The sequence below is a fragment of the Meriones unguiculatus genome, chromosome 15, assembly GCF_030254825.1.
Source record: "Meriones unguiculatus strain TT.TT164.6M chromosome 15, Bangor_MerUng_6.1, whole genome shotgun sequence".
NCBI classification, from domain to species: Eukaryota; Metazoa; Chordata; class Mammalia; order Rodentia; family Muridae; genus Meriones; species Meriones unguiculatus.
The window spans coordinates 61,188,287-61,202,439 of record NC_083362.1 but is presented as its reverse complement, the minus strand read 5'-3'; the positions used below and the strand labels follow the sequence as shown (position 1 = coordinate 61,202,439).

The 14,153-nt window shown below is 50.0% G+C and overlaps 1 protein-coding gene across 4 annotated transcripts; it reads right to left on the bottom strand.

Moving 5' to 3' along the window:
* Window positions 1-4,136: 4,136 nt before the first annotated feature.
* Catip (ciliogenesis associated TTC17 interacting protein) lies at window positions 4,137-11,190 on the bottom strand. Of its 4 annotated transcripts, none has more exons than XM_021664280.2 (10): window positions 11,123-11,190; window positions 10,860-10,946; window positions 10,345-10,542; window positions 10,022-10,077; window positions 8,853-8,939; window positions 8,510-8,677; window positions 6,177-6,301; window positions 5,328-5,404; window positions 4,996-5,084; window positions 4,137-4,835 (listed from the first exon to the last, which is right to left on the bottom strand). In XM_021664280.2, the coding sequence occupies exons 1-10, from the start codon at window positions 11,145-11,147 to the stop codon at window positions 4,302-4,304; spliced, it is 1,446 nt and encodes a 481-aa protein (XP_021519955.2). In that variant the 5' UTR covers window positions 11,148-11,190; the 3' UTR covers window positions 4,137-4,301. The 4 variants fall into 4 exon arrangements, with proteins under 4 accessions (XP_021519955.2, XP_060224610.1, XP_060224609.1 ...); XM_060368627.1 differs by having other exon boundaries at window positions 10,345-10,485; XM_060368626.1 differs by having other exon boundaries at window positions 11,049-11,173.
* Window positions 11,191-14,153: the final 2,963 nt, after the last annotated feature.

Here is a 14,153-nt window from a genome sequence, read left to right as displayed (position 1 = left end):
ATCACCGTTGTGCTATTTTTCACTTTCAGTCTTGATCTTCCTGTGTTGCATGTGTGGGGCATGTTGGTGTACTTTTAAAAAGCTCTTTTATTAGTTTTTTTTTTTTAATCTTTTTCTCCCTATTCCACCCAATCCCTTTCAACACCCCAACACCAGATAGGAGAGAGAAAGGGTTAGTGGGAAAGGGGGCACAGTTCTCTTATTCTCTTAGCTGCTTCCTTTTGGTTAGGGTCAGCAGTCCAATCCTTGTTTCAGGAGATCTCCGATTTCTTGTCTCACAACAGCAACCAGGAGCAGCCTTGTTCTTTCTCAGGGCTCCACGCTCTCTGGGCTCTGGCATTTATTCTCTTTCCAGATCCTCAGATTTAAACTATCTGCAACTGGCAAAGAGCTCCTCTCAGAGCCTGCATGAGGCAAATAGCCTGCTTCTGTGGACCATCTGAGTCAGTCCCACATCTCACGCCTAGAACCAAAACGAAACCATGTTTATATCCACAACAGGGGGACTTTTAATATTTGTGCAACTTGGAAATATTGGATTGAGGGGAAATTTCTTGTGAATCATTTATGCCTTTTCTCAAAAGTACTGCTTCTAAGCTTCTCCAAGAAAGCCCTGAGCACACCACCCCTCCCACTTTCAGGAAGATATTCTTTTTTTGTTGTGTTTGTTTTCTTTCAAGACAAGGTTTCTCTCCTGGAGCTCTCTGTAGACCAGGGTAGCCTTGAACTTACAGCAATTCGCCTGCCTCTGCCTCCCTGAGTGCTGGGATTAAAGGCATGTGCCACCACTGTCCAGTGGGAGATAAGCTTCTCTGGCCCTACTTGAAGGTCTTCCTTATGCCCTGACTCACAAAAAGACATCAGAGATCTCCTGATGAGGCCCTGGTACTTAAGTACCTGCCTGGGTACTTACTCAGGAACAAGGTAAGCAGAACAAAGTAAATTTTAAAAGGTAAACAATAATTGGTGGGCTAGAGGAGCTGGCAGCAGACCAGGTTAAGCCTCTTCCTACTATGTACTCAGGCAATTCTGTGGCATAAAAGATGGGGGCCCATGGTGTACGCCTGAAGAAAAAGACAGAGCAGCAAAGTTAGGTTGGCCAGAGTTATCTCTGCTGAACACAGGGACTTATACTGATGGACAAAAATAATAAATAAATAAATAAATAAATAAATAAATAAATAAATAGTGTGGATAAATGATAAAAGAATGAAGTACTAAGACCTCCCTTTCTTAGAAAAGTTAGCTCATGCAGGGTCACGGTGGTGTCTTATAACCAAGGAACAAAACCAAGGTTAGACATATAAATTCTACAAATATATGAGATATAAACATTGTTCTATGCCAGAAGCTGAATAGTAACTGCAGCAGCTTTGGCCTGAAGATTTTTCTTGGGCCTAATGACAACTGGCATTCCGACCATGAAAAGCTGACAATACACTACTCGGGAGATGGCAATCTGCCCAGGCTGGCTTGAAGATTTTCTTTCTGTCAGTGTCCTTGAAACCGCAAGAGCATGAGAGTGGGCTGTCATGTTTTGGCAAAATATGCCTCTAGATTCTTAAAAGTCGGCTTGTGGGGTTGATGAGGGGAAAATGATTGTAAAAGATAACTCTGTCTGTCATGGTTCATCAATGATGACTGATAATGAACTATGACCAAGAGGAAGTTAAAACACATGTTGGGGACAAAGATGGTATGACCTAAGTTTTGGAACAACATGAACTATCTCTGACAGCTGGGTTCTATACAAATAAAGAAGCACTCTGCCTGCCAGTCAGTCAGGCTGCAGGAGTCCTCCGACCTGCTGTGCCTGAGTCCCTCCTCCCTTATTTCCTCCCCAGCCATATATGGCCAGCCCCAGTGATATATGGTACTAAGGGTTAGAACTCAGGCCCTCATGCCTGCAGGGCAAATGCTCTGACCCACTGAGCCATCTCCCCAGCCCTTGTTGTCCCTTCTACAATGGCAACATTCTAGAAATGAAAATCAGATCTGTGGTTGCCCCAGGTTAGGGGACAGGTCAGGTGGAGAGTGCGTGTGGTTATAAATGTAACTCGAAGGAGTCTTGTGTTGAGATGTGTTAGGTAAGGAAACCAGGAAGGATTTCTTTACACCCCCCCTTCCTTTATATTTGGGGATAACTATATTGCCTAGGCTGACTTAGGATTCACTCTGTGGTACAATTAGTTCTCAGCTTTGCCATCCTCCTGCCTCGGCCTCCTAAGTAGCTCTGTGGAAAGGTGTGTTGGATGTATCCTGTTTCCTGTTTGCTTTTGCTCCTCATGTCCTCTTCCTGAAATGCCTACGTGCCCTTGACAGAAGCAAACCCCACATGTGATATACAATATGGTAAAGGCCTTCAAAGCAATTCAATAACTACATTAATCAGAATGTATTTTTATGAAAGTAGCTGTTAGACCAGGTATGGTGGTCCGTTGTCTGCAATCTCAGCACTTGGGAGGGTCACAAGTCCAAGGCCAGCCTGCTGTTTTACATAGTGAGTTCTCAATATGTAGACCAGGCTGGCCTCAGATTCACGGAGATCCTCCTGCCTCTGCCTCTGAATGCTGGGATTTAATGTGTCTGCCGCCATGCTTGGTCACAGCCAGCTTTTTATGTGGGTTCCACTGATGAAACTGGGGTCCTCAGGCTTGCACAGCTAGCACTTTTATATACTGAGCCATTTTTCCAGCCCCAGAAAAGCCAGCTCTAACACATGAAATAATGTTTCAAAATACACTGGAACTGTAGTGGGACCTAGGCAGACTTCAGCTTTGCCTGTGAAATACATGTAATTACCAACTAACAAGCGTGTATTAGCGTTGATTTCACTTTGCTAAACCACTGGAATTCTAAAGGTGTACTTTAAAAACTACTTGACGGGCTGGAGTGAAGCCTCAGTTGACTGAGTGCCTACTCTGTGTGAGCTCCTGGCGCAGAAAAACTTGAGATGATTTTGTTGGTCCTGGGTTTATCTTCTTCTTAGTTGTGAATGGTATTTGTTTTTGTGTTTGTTTTTTTTTTTGAGACAGGGTTTTTCTGTGTAGCCCTGACTCTCCTGGAACTCAGTCTGTGTACCAGGCTGAGCTTGAGCACAGAGGTCCACTACCTCTGCCTCCCAAGTGCTGGGACTAAAGGTGTGCTCCATCACTGCCCTGCCTGTAATGTTTTGCTTGTATGTTTTGTTGTTGTTTCCAGGAGGGAATGACATAAAACATTTTGCCAGGTTCAAGTGGCCTTCTGAAGTGGTTCCTGGGAGACACTGGCCTCCCTTACATTTCTCAGCCTTGTAGACTCATACAGCCCTGGAGTGCTTCTCTGGAGGCTAAAGCAGCAGGACTGATGGCTGATGGTCAGAGGTGTTAACAGAGGCGAGGCACCTCAACTACTGCCTGCCTCAGAGGATCTTGCCTAACACCCACTACTCAGCCCACAGCCAGCATGAGGCAGACGAGCCACTGGCCAGAACCGCTGGTGAGCAAGTACCTAGAGGTGGTAATGAGTCCCCCTGTGTTCTCTTCTCCTTCTCAGTGGGTGGCTGGGGATTCCTTGCACATGTGGGGGAGGCCTCATGTGTATTGGTGGGTCAAGGAAGACCGGAAGCACAAAGAAGCCGGTCGGGTCTAGGGGTGTTCCATGTCCCCCCTCACACACCTCCCGCACCCCTTCTCTTTTCTAGATGGCAGTGATTATGTTTCGATTCACTGTGCCACTGCAGGCTTTCCTGTCCAGCTCCAGGTTCAAATCCTGCTCTCCCACCTGCAGGATCTTAGGTAGCCCAAGCAGGAGTCAAACTCATTGAAGGGAACTGAAGATGACCATGGACTTCTGATCCGCTTGCCTCTGTTTCCCAAGTGGTGGGAATAATTGTTCCCAGTTGTTCCCTGTTGGGGGGTGGTCCTCACCTCCTCTTTTCTTCCCTTCTTTCCTTAATTTTTAATTTAATCTTAGAGACAGAGTCTTGCTGTGTAGCCCTGCCTGGCCTTGAACTCACAGTTCTCCCATCTGAGTACCCTGAGCGCTAGGGTTACAGATGAGAGCCAGCACACCTGACTAGAGGCCTTCATTTCCTTTTCTCTGAAATGGGCCGAAAACTGTGAAAAGAGCATCGAGAAAGAAAAGATGAAACTCACTTGGTAAACAAAGTTAGAGCTTCCCATTTTTGACAAGAGGCGCTGGCCGGGGACAGTTCCTGCTGGCAGAGTAGCAGTGGGGAAGGAGCCTGCTCATCTCCCACTGAAGCCGCAGCTAGGACGCCCAACCCAGCCAGCCCCCGGCTTCCCGTCCCAGTCCTCCGCCTAGTTCTTTCCCAGGTTCAAAGTCTGTTCGTTGTCCTCGTACTCTCCGACCCTTTCGTACTCATCCCCCCTGGCAAGGTTGTTTTCTTCATACATGCTGGCGGAGTAATCTTCATACTTGTCTTCTTCTTCGTAGTACACATTGTCTTCCTCGTTGTCTTCATCGTTGTACTCATAGTCGTCATCGACGTAAAAGTACTCATCCTCGTCTTCCACCTCTTCCTCCTCTTCCTCCTCTTCCTCCTCCTCTTCCTCCTCTTCCTCTTCCTCTTCTTCCTCCTCCTCCTCTTCCCCCTCCTCTCGTTCTTCCTCCTCCTCCTCCTCCTCCAGCTCCCGGAAAGGGCTGGGTCCGTGCGAGGATCGCAGGGGGGGGATGGGCGAGCGCATCATGGCATAGGGCCCGAAGTGCTCGGCGGCGAAGGTGACCACGTCTTCCGGCCGGCGGAGCAGCAGGAAGAGCAGGAAGTCGGAGACCAGCGCTCGGGCCTCGGGGTGCTGCCGCAGGTAGCTGGCGTGGCTGTTGCGCAGCTGCTCCTGGCGGGACACGGGACGGTCCCGCAACCCGAGCGGAGCGTGGCCGCGATTGGCCGGGAGCGCTCGGGACCCCTCATCTCCCGGTCGCGTGCTTTTCGGTACTGCCCGTCCGCAGTAGGACAGCAGGTGGGCCCCCGGGCTGGCTGCAGCCACTTCTCACCTTCCGGTCCAGGAATTTCGAGTAGAGCTCCAGGTCTTCCTCCCACACCAGCGGCTTCTGATCAAACGTGGGCGGAGGCTCGATCTCGTCTGAGTGGAGCAAAGCAAGGCCACTGAGTACCCATCCCCCCATCCCCGGAACGCTCAAGTGTGGCCGGAGTTGCCGAGAGGGACTAGCGACAGAGGTCCCCTTTGAGCCAGGGCCTGGAAGGCCTCTCCACCTGATTCAAGAGTCCTGTCCCACCCCTAGCACCCTGGTCCCTTCCCAAACAAGAGGCCACGCTCCTCCTACCTTCCCTTCACTGTTCCGCCCTGTCCGGGGGGACCACTTACCCGCCTCCCTCATGAGGGGCATCTTGGTGATGATAGAACACCCTGGAGAGCCTACCTGGACCCTTTTAGCCAGGTGCCTGCAGGGCAATACAGAAGAGGCTGAGGGAGAGCCTTCCTCTCCACCGGGTGCAAACTGAATGGTGCCCACCTACGCACACGCACGCGCGCGCACGCATACACACCACGCGTGTCGATGTCAGAGGACAACTTGTAGGAGCTGGTTCTCTCCCTTCCGCCATATGGGTTCCAGGAACTGAAGTCAGGGCATCGGACTAGGCAGTAAGCTCCCGCAGCACCTTCCCTGCTGAGCCACCCCCTGCCCTGGGCTCGCCTTTTTGGAGGGGAGGTCTTGCTCTTGTAGATGGCCCTCAGAGGTAGGGCCATCCTCCTGCCTCCCTCCCAGGTACCGGGATGACAGGCGTGAGCCCCTGCTGCAGGCTCGTCTGGTGATGGTTGGTCGTAGCAGCAGAGGTGAGACACTACAGTGTCCCCATGAGCTGGGATCACTCTGCTTCTCCTTATCTTTGTAGATCTTGGGTCCTGTCTCAGAGTGGGCAAGCACCAGGCCTTGCCAGAGGCACATCTGTAATTCCACCACTTAGGCAGGAGGACTGAATGTGAGGCTAGCCTGGGCTCACTTTTTTTTTTTTTTAAGTAAATGAGACGGACAAAACAGAGGCCACACCCAGCTCTCAATGACAACTTTTCCTGGCAGCATCCTGGGAGGCAATAGTGACCTCCCCCCCACCCTGCGCCCCATCCCACCCCATGAACGCCTTTTCTTCGTGTTTGGCGCATCCCTACTTTACATGCCATTCCTGTCGCCTCGTTCTCCCCACCGGTGCTCACCCATCAGGGAGCAAATAGAATTGACAGGAGAAGGGGATGCCCTCTTCGGAGTGGATGGTCTGCTCCACGATGAACATTTCAGCCTGATGGTTGCCCAGTTGGAGGGTCTGGGAGCCCAAGGATTGCTGCGGCAGCCAAAGTGGGGGGGATATGGTGAGGCGGCCGCCCCTCACAGCCTCCCGTCTCCTCAAGCCCCTGCCTTCTCAGGTCTTCGCTCCTGCTCACCAGTGAGTGACACTCAGACCTTAGCTGCTCAGTTCCTCACCTGCAGGAGGAACTGAGCATGGGTCACAGAAGACTTGAGCTGCCATGTGGATGCTGGGAGCTGACAAAGTGTCAGCTGTGTTCTCAAGTTTGGGGCAACTCACAGCCAGCTCCAGCCAGCCCTCTGGCCCCCTGCCACCCTGTTGTTCCCACTGTTACAGGGACCAGGATCAGTGTGGGGAAGGAGGTGCTATACAGTGAGAGATCCTGACCTCTGCCCTCTCACTGCACAAACCTGAGTGCGCTCGCACACACTCGCTACACACACATACACACAGAAAGTCAGGCGTGTCAAACAGGTGTGGAGGTGCACACATGTAATTGCAGTCCCAGCATTTGTGAAGCTGAGGCAGGAGGCTTGAGACCCTAAAGCCATGGCCAGGAGGCGGTGGCATACACCTTTAACCCCAGCACTTAGAAGGCAGAGGCAATTGGATCTCTGTGAGTTCAAGGCCAGCTTGGTCTATAGCGTGAGTTCCAGGACAGACAGGACTGTCAAAGAGAAAGAGAGAGCAAGAAAGAGGCTAAGGCCAATTTGGGCCACAAACAACAACAAAATCACCCAACCTTTGTTGAAAAAAAACAAAACAAAACAAAACCTAAGGAGCTAGAGAGATGCCTCAGCAGTTATAAGCACTAGCGGCCCTTCCAGAGGACCTAGGTTCAATTCCCAGTACCAACATGAAAGTTCACACTTCTGTAGCTCTGGTTCTGGGAAGATCCGACACCCTCACACATACACACATGCGGGCAAAACACCAACATAAGCGAAAGCAAATTTTAAAAAGAATGCTTAAAAATAACAAATTCTTAAAAAAAGAAAAAGAAAAGGTGTATCTTTTGACTGAGGTGTAGCTCAGTGGTGAAACATTTACCTAACTTTTATTTTATTTAAGATTTATTTATTTTATGCATGAGTGCTCTGACTGCATGTACACCTGCATGCCAGAAGAGGGCATCAGACCCCAGTATAAATGGTTGTGAGCCACCATGTGATTGCTGTGAATTGAACTCAGGACCTCTGGAAGAGCAGACATTGCTCTTAACCAGTGAGCCATCTCTCCAGCTCTTGCCTAACACCTTCAAAGCTCTAAATGATAGATGATATTTTTGTTGCTGTTTTTTGTTGACACAAGGATCTTATGTAGCTCAGGCTAGCCCTGAAACAAATAGGTAGCTAACAATGACTTTGAACTCCTAGTCCTTCTGTCTCCACTTCCCGAGTACTGGAATTATAAGCACATGACACCGTGTGTGGCTTTAGATGATGTATAGTGTGTGTGTTTGCATGTATGCATGCATGCAGGTGTAGGTGTGTTCATAGGTGCACATGTGTGTGGATGTTTGGCACACGTGCCTGTGCCTGTGTTCTTCAGGAGCTGTCCATCTTGTTTTATTTGCTTTTAAATTTTAAAAATTTTATTTTTATGTGTATGAATATATATATATGCCCACCTACACATATATTTTTATATATGCATTACATGTGTGCCTGGTGCCCTCATGGGTCACAGAAGGCTTGAGCTGCCATGTGGATGCTGGGAGCTGATGCTGGGTCTTCTGCAAGACCGCTAAGTGTTCCTAACCACTGAGACATCTCTCTGCCCCCACCTTGTGTTTTGTCTCCCTGGGGCCTGGAGGCTGCCTGATTCAGCCAGGCTGTCTTCACCTCTCCAGTTCTGGAATCGTACCATTTAGATGGGTCTGGGGTATCAAACTCGGGTCCTCATGCTTGCAACACTGAGCTATCTCTCCAGACTTAGAAGGTGTGTGTTTCAAAGCAGGATTCCGTGATATCTCTTTCTTGTGTGTTGACTTTTGTGCAAAGAAGATTGCTTCCCACCTTTCCACCCCCCATGAAGTCCACCTGCTCCATCCTTGACCTTCCGCCACATTCAGTTCTTACTCGCTGTTGCTCTAGGATGTTTCAGTCCACCGTGTGACTTAGGCCCATCTGCCTTGGATGTCACTCTCTCCCGCTTCATATCTGCCTTCCCCACCTCAGTGGCCTTTCCTGATCCTTCCAGCTTGCCCCCAGGACAATTTCTTTGCCGGGAGACAGTACTCACATAGGTGCAGTAGCAGAGTTTGCCTTCTGAGTCCAAAGCTAGGAAGCGAGCGCCGCTGGGCACTGACCGCTGCCAGGCCATTATTCTCAGCAGCACCACATTGGCGGTGCTGGAGACAAAGCCCTTAAGCGACTCAGAGGGGAAAGCGGTGACTCCAGTCTTCGTTTCCTGTTTGGGGCAGATCTGAGTCAGGGACCTGGAGCTAGGAAGAGGGAGGAGGTGTTGGAGCAGGGCGTTGGGTGTTTAGTCCTTCTCAAGACCTTGGTGTAAGCAGCTGGCCTCCCCCAAGCTTGTCCTGCCTGTGGTTCTTGTGAGAGAAGATGGGGGAAGGGTGAACTCTTACCTGGCCCTCCTTGACACTTCTGGTCACAATCATCTGGTCTTCCTGCTTCAGAATACTCATCTTCTTTTCCATGGGGAAAGTGGGGAACTAAAGACCAGAGCACATGGGAGAATCACATGCTCACCCTGAAGAGGCTAGCCCCTTTCTTCAGTTTTGTTTGTATTTTGGTTTTCTGAGACAAACAAATGTTTGAATGGCCTGGAACTCCTTGTGTAGCCCAAGATAGCTTTGTACTATAGCAATTCTCCTGCCTCAGCCTCCCAAGCACTGGGATTAGAGGCAAATGACAGGGTTTCTCTTTGTAGCCTTGGCTGTTCTGGATTCACTTTGTAGACCAGGCTGGCCCCGAACTCACAGAGATCTGCCTGCCTCTGCCTCCCTGAGTGCCAGGATTACAGGCATGCACCACCATGCCTGGCTAAGTCTTATTCTTTGTAAACAAAGTAAGGCAAAAATATTATTTTTACTGTCCCAATAAAGCCAACAATAAAAATAAAAATAAGACAGATGAACAAAAAGCCTCATAGCCTGATGTGGTCCAACACTCAAGAGGGGAATCAGGGGTTCAAAATCATCCTCAGCTACATATCAAATTTGAGGCCAGTCTGGCCATGAGACTGTCTCAGAAAAGGAAGGAAGAGAGAGGAGGGAGGAAAGGAGGCCTTCCAGTCACAGCAGAGGTCAGGAATAGGGCCATACTATGTGACAGGAAAGCTGAGCAGCTGTGCACCTCAGAAGAGAGCACAGGCAGGAGGCTGGGAATGGATTCTCTGAAAAGGCCCAAGTCATCCTCCATGTTTAGATAGGTCACGGCCCCACAGAGGAAGTTACTGAAGGCGCTGGGTGAAGGGTATAGCACCAGAAGATTTGGAGACTAAATAGTGACAGGCTCCAGGGAATAGCCTGGCTCTGGGAAGGGCCAGGTCACAGGGCCCTAGGAAGTGGACAGGGCCTTGGGCTGGAGGAGGACACAGTGGTCTGGGCTCAGTTTGTGCCTCCAGAAGACACTAACAGCCGTGATGGAGGTGACTGGTTATCCAGCTGTGTGTGGTAGGCTAGTGGGAGATGGCAGTGTGGTATTCTAGTAGGGTCCCTCCCACCCTCGAAGGGTATATATTCTTGCTTGCTCGGGACCAGGGGCAAGGCTAGCAGATGCCAGGAGTACATACCTTGATGAACTCATGACTGTGCTGCTCCATTAGCTCCAGGTTACTGGTTAAATAGCCTGGAGTACAGGGAGGCAAGTGCTGATGTCATAGGAGACAGGAGTCTTGGATGGACCCTGGAGAAGGCGCTGACCCAGGCTGGTGCGATGTGTCCACAGGAAAGTGACAAGGTAGCCAGGACTGTCCTTTTCCTGGTCATGTGTCTGGGAATGACCTCTCCTCACCTCCCATACCTTAACCTTCCCCCCAGGTAATTCAAGGGGCAGGTCTTGATTAAGGACATATGGACTGGAGTGGGGGCTGTGAGGGGACAGCTGGCACTCTACCTAGGAGGGAGCTTCCACACAGTGCTTTATCTATGAAGCTTCTGCTAAAGGCGTGTACCAGTAGGCAGTGGGTAATGATGCCCATGTCGTCCTTGTATTTCCCACTCTGCACCTCAATGGTCAGCTCTCCCTGGGGTTCCCCTGTGTCGGAGATGATGGTGAGAGTCTCAGGGAAGAACAGCAGCTCTTCATCCATCCCTGCGTGGGGCAGACAAGCTCTCTCCAGGCCCAGCCTCTAGGCCTCCCCACCCCCCCCACTCACCCCTTGCCATGTCTCCTAGTTCCTTGCCAGCCTTGCCACCCCTCCTTGTCAACAGCAGGTGCCCGCTGCTGAAAAGCCCACCCCTACCGCTGTGGGCCTGTCCCTCCACACACATTAGCAAATTGGTGTCAGGTCTTTTCTGAATCACGACAGAATCAACCCGAGAGAGATGGGGCCTGTCTAGGTCTCGTCTCTTTTTCCCTCCCAAGACTTGCACCTTTCTTTGCCAGGCCCACCCCGCCGTCCGGCTCACCGAAGGAACTGAGGAAGCTGATGGCTTCAGCATCAGCCTCTGGGAATGGCTGCTGGTCCTGCATTTGTTGCTCGTTGGCTATGGAGGCTACAAGAGGGAGGAAAAGCTGATATGGCAGACCCTGGGGAAGAGGTCAGAGTAGACAGGGTCACCCCAGACCTGATCCCGATCCCCAAGAGCTGAATTTACTAAGACCATGCGTGGGCTGTAAGGGAGAAATATCCCTTCTCCCTCTTCCCACAGATCAGCAGTCCATTCTCCACCTGCAGAAGAAACTTTGGAAGACATGCTGATTGAGGCCAGTCAGTCTGTGGCTAGTTGTCTCCATGGCAACCAGAAGCTAGGTGCTGCCTCTTAAAGGGCAATCAACCCGCTTTACCCAACCTAGACTGTCAGGCTCGGGGGCTCAGCCCAAACTTGAGAGATTGTCCAGCAGAGGGCACCTTTGACATTCGTAAGAGGCAGGGGGAAAGAGGGTTATTACAACTTCCTTGGAAGTAACTTTCGGACTATGAAGAAGGGGCTAGAGAGGTGCCTCAGCAGGTGAGAGCACTGGCTGCCTTTCCAGAGGACCTGGGTTTGAATCCCAGCACCCACATGATGACTCACATCTGTCTCCAGTTCTATGGGATCTAACACCTTCCTCTGGCCTCTGTTGTTACCAGAGACATATGTGACACACACAACACACATACATCCAACAAAACACCCAAACACATAAAATATAACAAGAACTGAGGTAGTGGACTCAGCCAGGAATGGTAGCCCATGACTCTGAGGCAGGAAGATCAGGAGCTTAAAGCCACACAGACTCCACTTTAAGGTTCAATTATCTTTGTGAGCTATAGTCCTAAGTCTCTGACTTTCCGACTGACCTTTGACTTCCAACCTCCCATGGCTCAGCCTTCCATTCGTTCCTTTTTTTTTTTTTTTTTTTGGTTTGCCGAGACAGGGCTTCTCTGTAGCCTTGGCTGTCCTAGATCTTGCTTTCTAGACCAGGGTGGTCTTGAATCACAGAGATCCACCTGCCTCTGCCTCCTGAGTACTGGGATTACAGATGTGCGCCACTGTGCTTGGCCATTGCCTTTGTTTGTTTGTTTGTTTTGTTGTTTAATGTGTAGCCCTGGTTGTCCTGGAATTTGCTCTGTACACCAGGCTGCCTTCAAACTCATAGACATCTGCCTCTGCCTCTGCCTCCCACGTGCTGAGATTAAAGACACTCACCACCACCACCACCCGGCCCATTCAACGCTCCTATGATGGTGAGAAAGCCGTGCGCATTCACTGGAAACTGTTTTTCTAGTTCCTAGGCCCATCATGCGCTGTTCATCTTCTTTCCTGCAAGCTGCAACGTTCAGCCAGCTAGGCAATCTGGAAGCAGAGCAGCCTACACTCTGCAGAGGGCCACGTGGCTCATCTGCGAGCTTGGCTGCCTTGTCACCTTGCAACACTGTCTTCTTATGTCCAATTCATGGGGGTCTAAACCCTCATAGGCGGCACATGTAGGCATGATGATGATAGCACTTAGAAGCATAGCAAACTCTTTTCTTTTAGATTTATTTATTATGCATACAGTATTCTGCCTGCATGTACACCTGCACCCCAGAAGAGGGCACCAGATCTCATTATAGATGTGGTTACTGGGAATTGAACTCAGGACCTCTGGAAAAGCAGCCAGAGCTCTTAATCGCTGAGCCATCTCTCTAGCCCTTCTTTTGATTTTTTTGAAACAGGGTTTCTCTGTGTAACAGCCCTGGCTGTCCTAGAACTCCACTTCAAGGTTGTACAATTATCTTTGTGAGCTATAGTTCTAATATGGATAGTCTCTGGCCTCCAGTGGTTCAACCTCCCAGCATTCATTGCCTTTTAAAAAAATCCTCTGTGTAGCCCTCACTGTCCTGTCCTGGAGCTCACTGTGTAGACTAAGCAGGCCTTGAACTCACAGAGATCCACTTGCCTCTGTCTCCAGAGTGCTAGGATTAAAGATGTGCGCTACCACTGGCAGGTCTTATACTGCTTAAATGTTTAAACTACATCTGTCCTCAGCCAGACACCATTTTAATGGCCTTTGTGGACACTATCTCATTTGTCAAACTATCCTGACCCATAGTACTTTCTCTATTTGGTTTTGTTGTTTTGAGACAGGGTCTTATGTAGTCCATGCTGGCTTCAAACTTAATAGGTAGTGGAGAACGACCTTAAGTTTCTGACCTTCCTGTCTCTGCCTCCCGAGTGAGTGCTAGGACAACACGTGTGTGCCTTTGTTCCCAGTCTATAAGGTGCTGGGGATCAAATTTATGGCGCTCGTTTGTTTGAGACAAGGGTTCTCTAGGTAGCCCTGGGTGTCCTGAAACTCTCTATTTAGCCTGACCTTGAACTCACAGAGATCCTTGAGCCTTTGCCTCCTGGGTGCTAGGGCTAAAGACTTTTTTTTCCCCCTCTAAGGTAAGTTCTTACAGCTAGGTGGTGATGACAGAGGCACACACCTTTAACCCCAGCACTTGGGACAGAGACAGGTAGATCTTTGTGAATTTGAGGGCAGCCTTGTCTACGGAGTTCCATGACAGCCAGGACTACACAGAGAAGCCTCGTCTAGAGTTTGTCATTGTCCTGCCTCTCCCTCCCAGGTTTTGGGGTTGCAGGTGTGCACCACCAGGCCTGGACGACATGCTTTATTGTCTCCACTTTATGGATAGGAAAACTCTAAGGCATAGAAGAGGCTAACGGCTTCCAGACATCACATAGCTAATCCTGGACAGAGCCAAGACCTGACCAGAGGCCGTCAGACTTGAGTCTGTGCATTCAGGCAGCAGCTGGGTATGGCGCTTGGTTGTGATTCTAGCACTTGGGAGGTCTAGGCGGGAGAATCAGGTGCCCAGGTCATCCTCAGATACATATTTAGCTTGAGGCCAGTGGGTCGCACCAGACTCTGTCTCAAAAAATGAAAATAAAGCTGGGTGGTGGTGGCACACCTTGATCCCAGCACTCGGAAGGCAGAGGCAGGCGGGTCTCTGTGAGTTCGAGGCCAGCCTGGTCTACGAGAAGTGAGTCCAGGACAGCCCAGGCTACACAGGGAAACCCTGTCTAGAAAAAAAAAACAAGCAAAACAAAAGGAAAAGAAAAAGAAAATAATTGAGGCAGCAGAAAGCAACAGGTGCTAGATGAATGAATGGGTGATAGGCGATACCTTGAATGGAAACTTCCAGTACAATAGAGCCTGAGGTGATTAGAAACAGACTTGAAAAAAGAGCGGCCGCATGACTGGTGCATTTGACATGTATTTGCTGTGGCCGT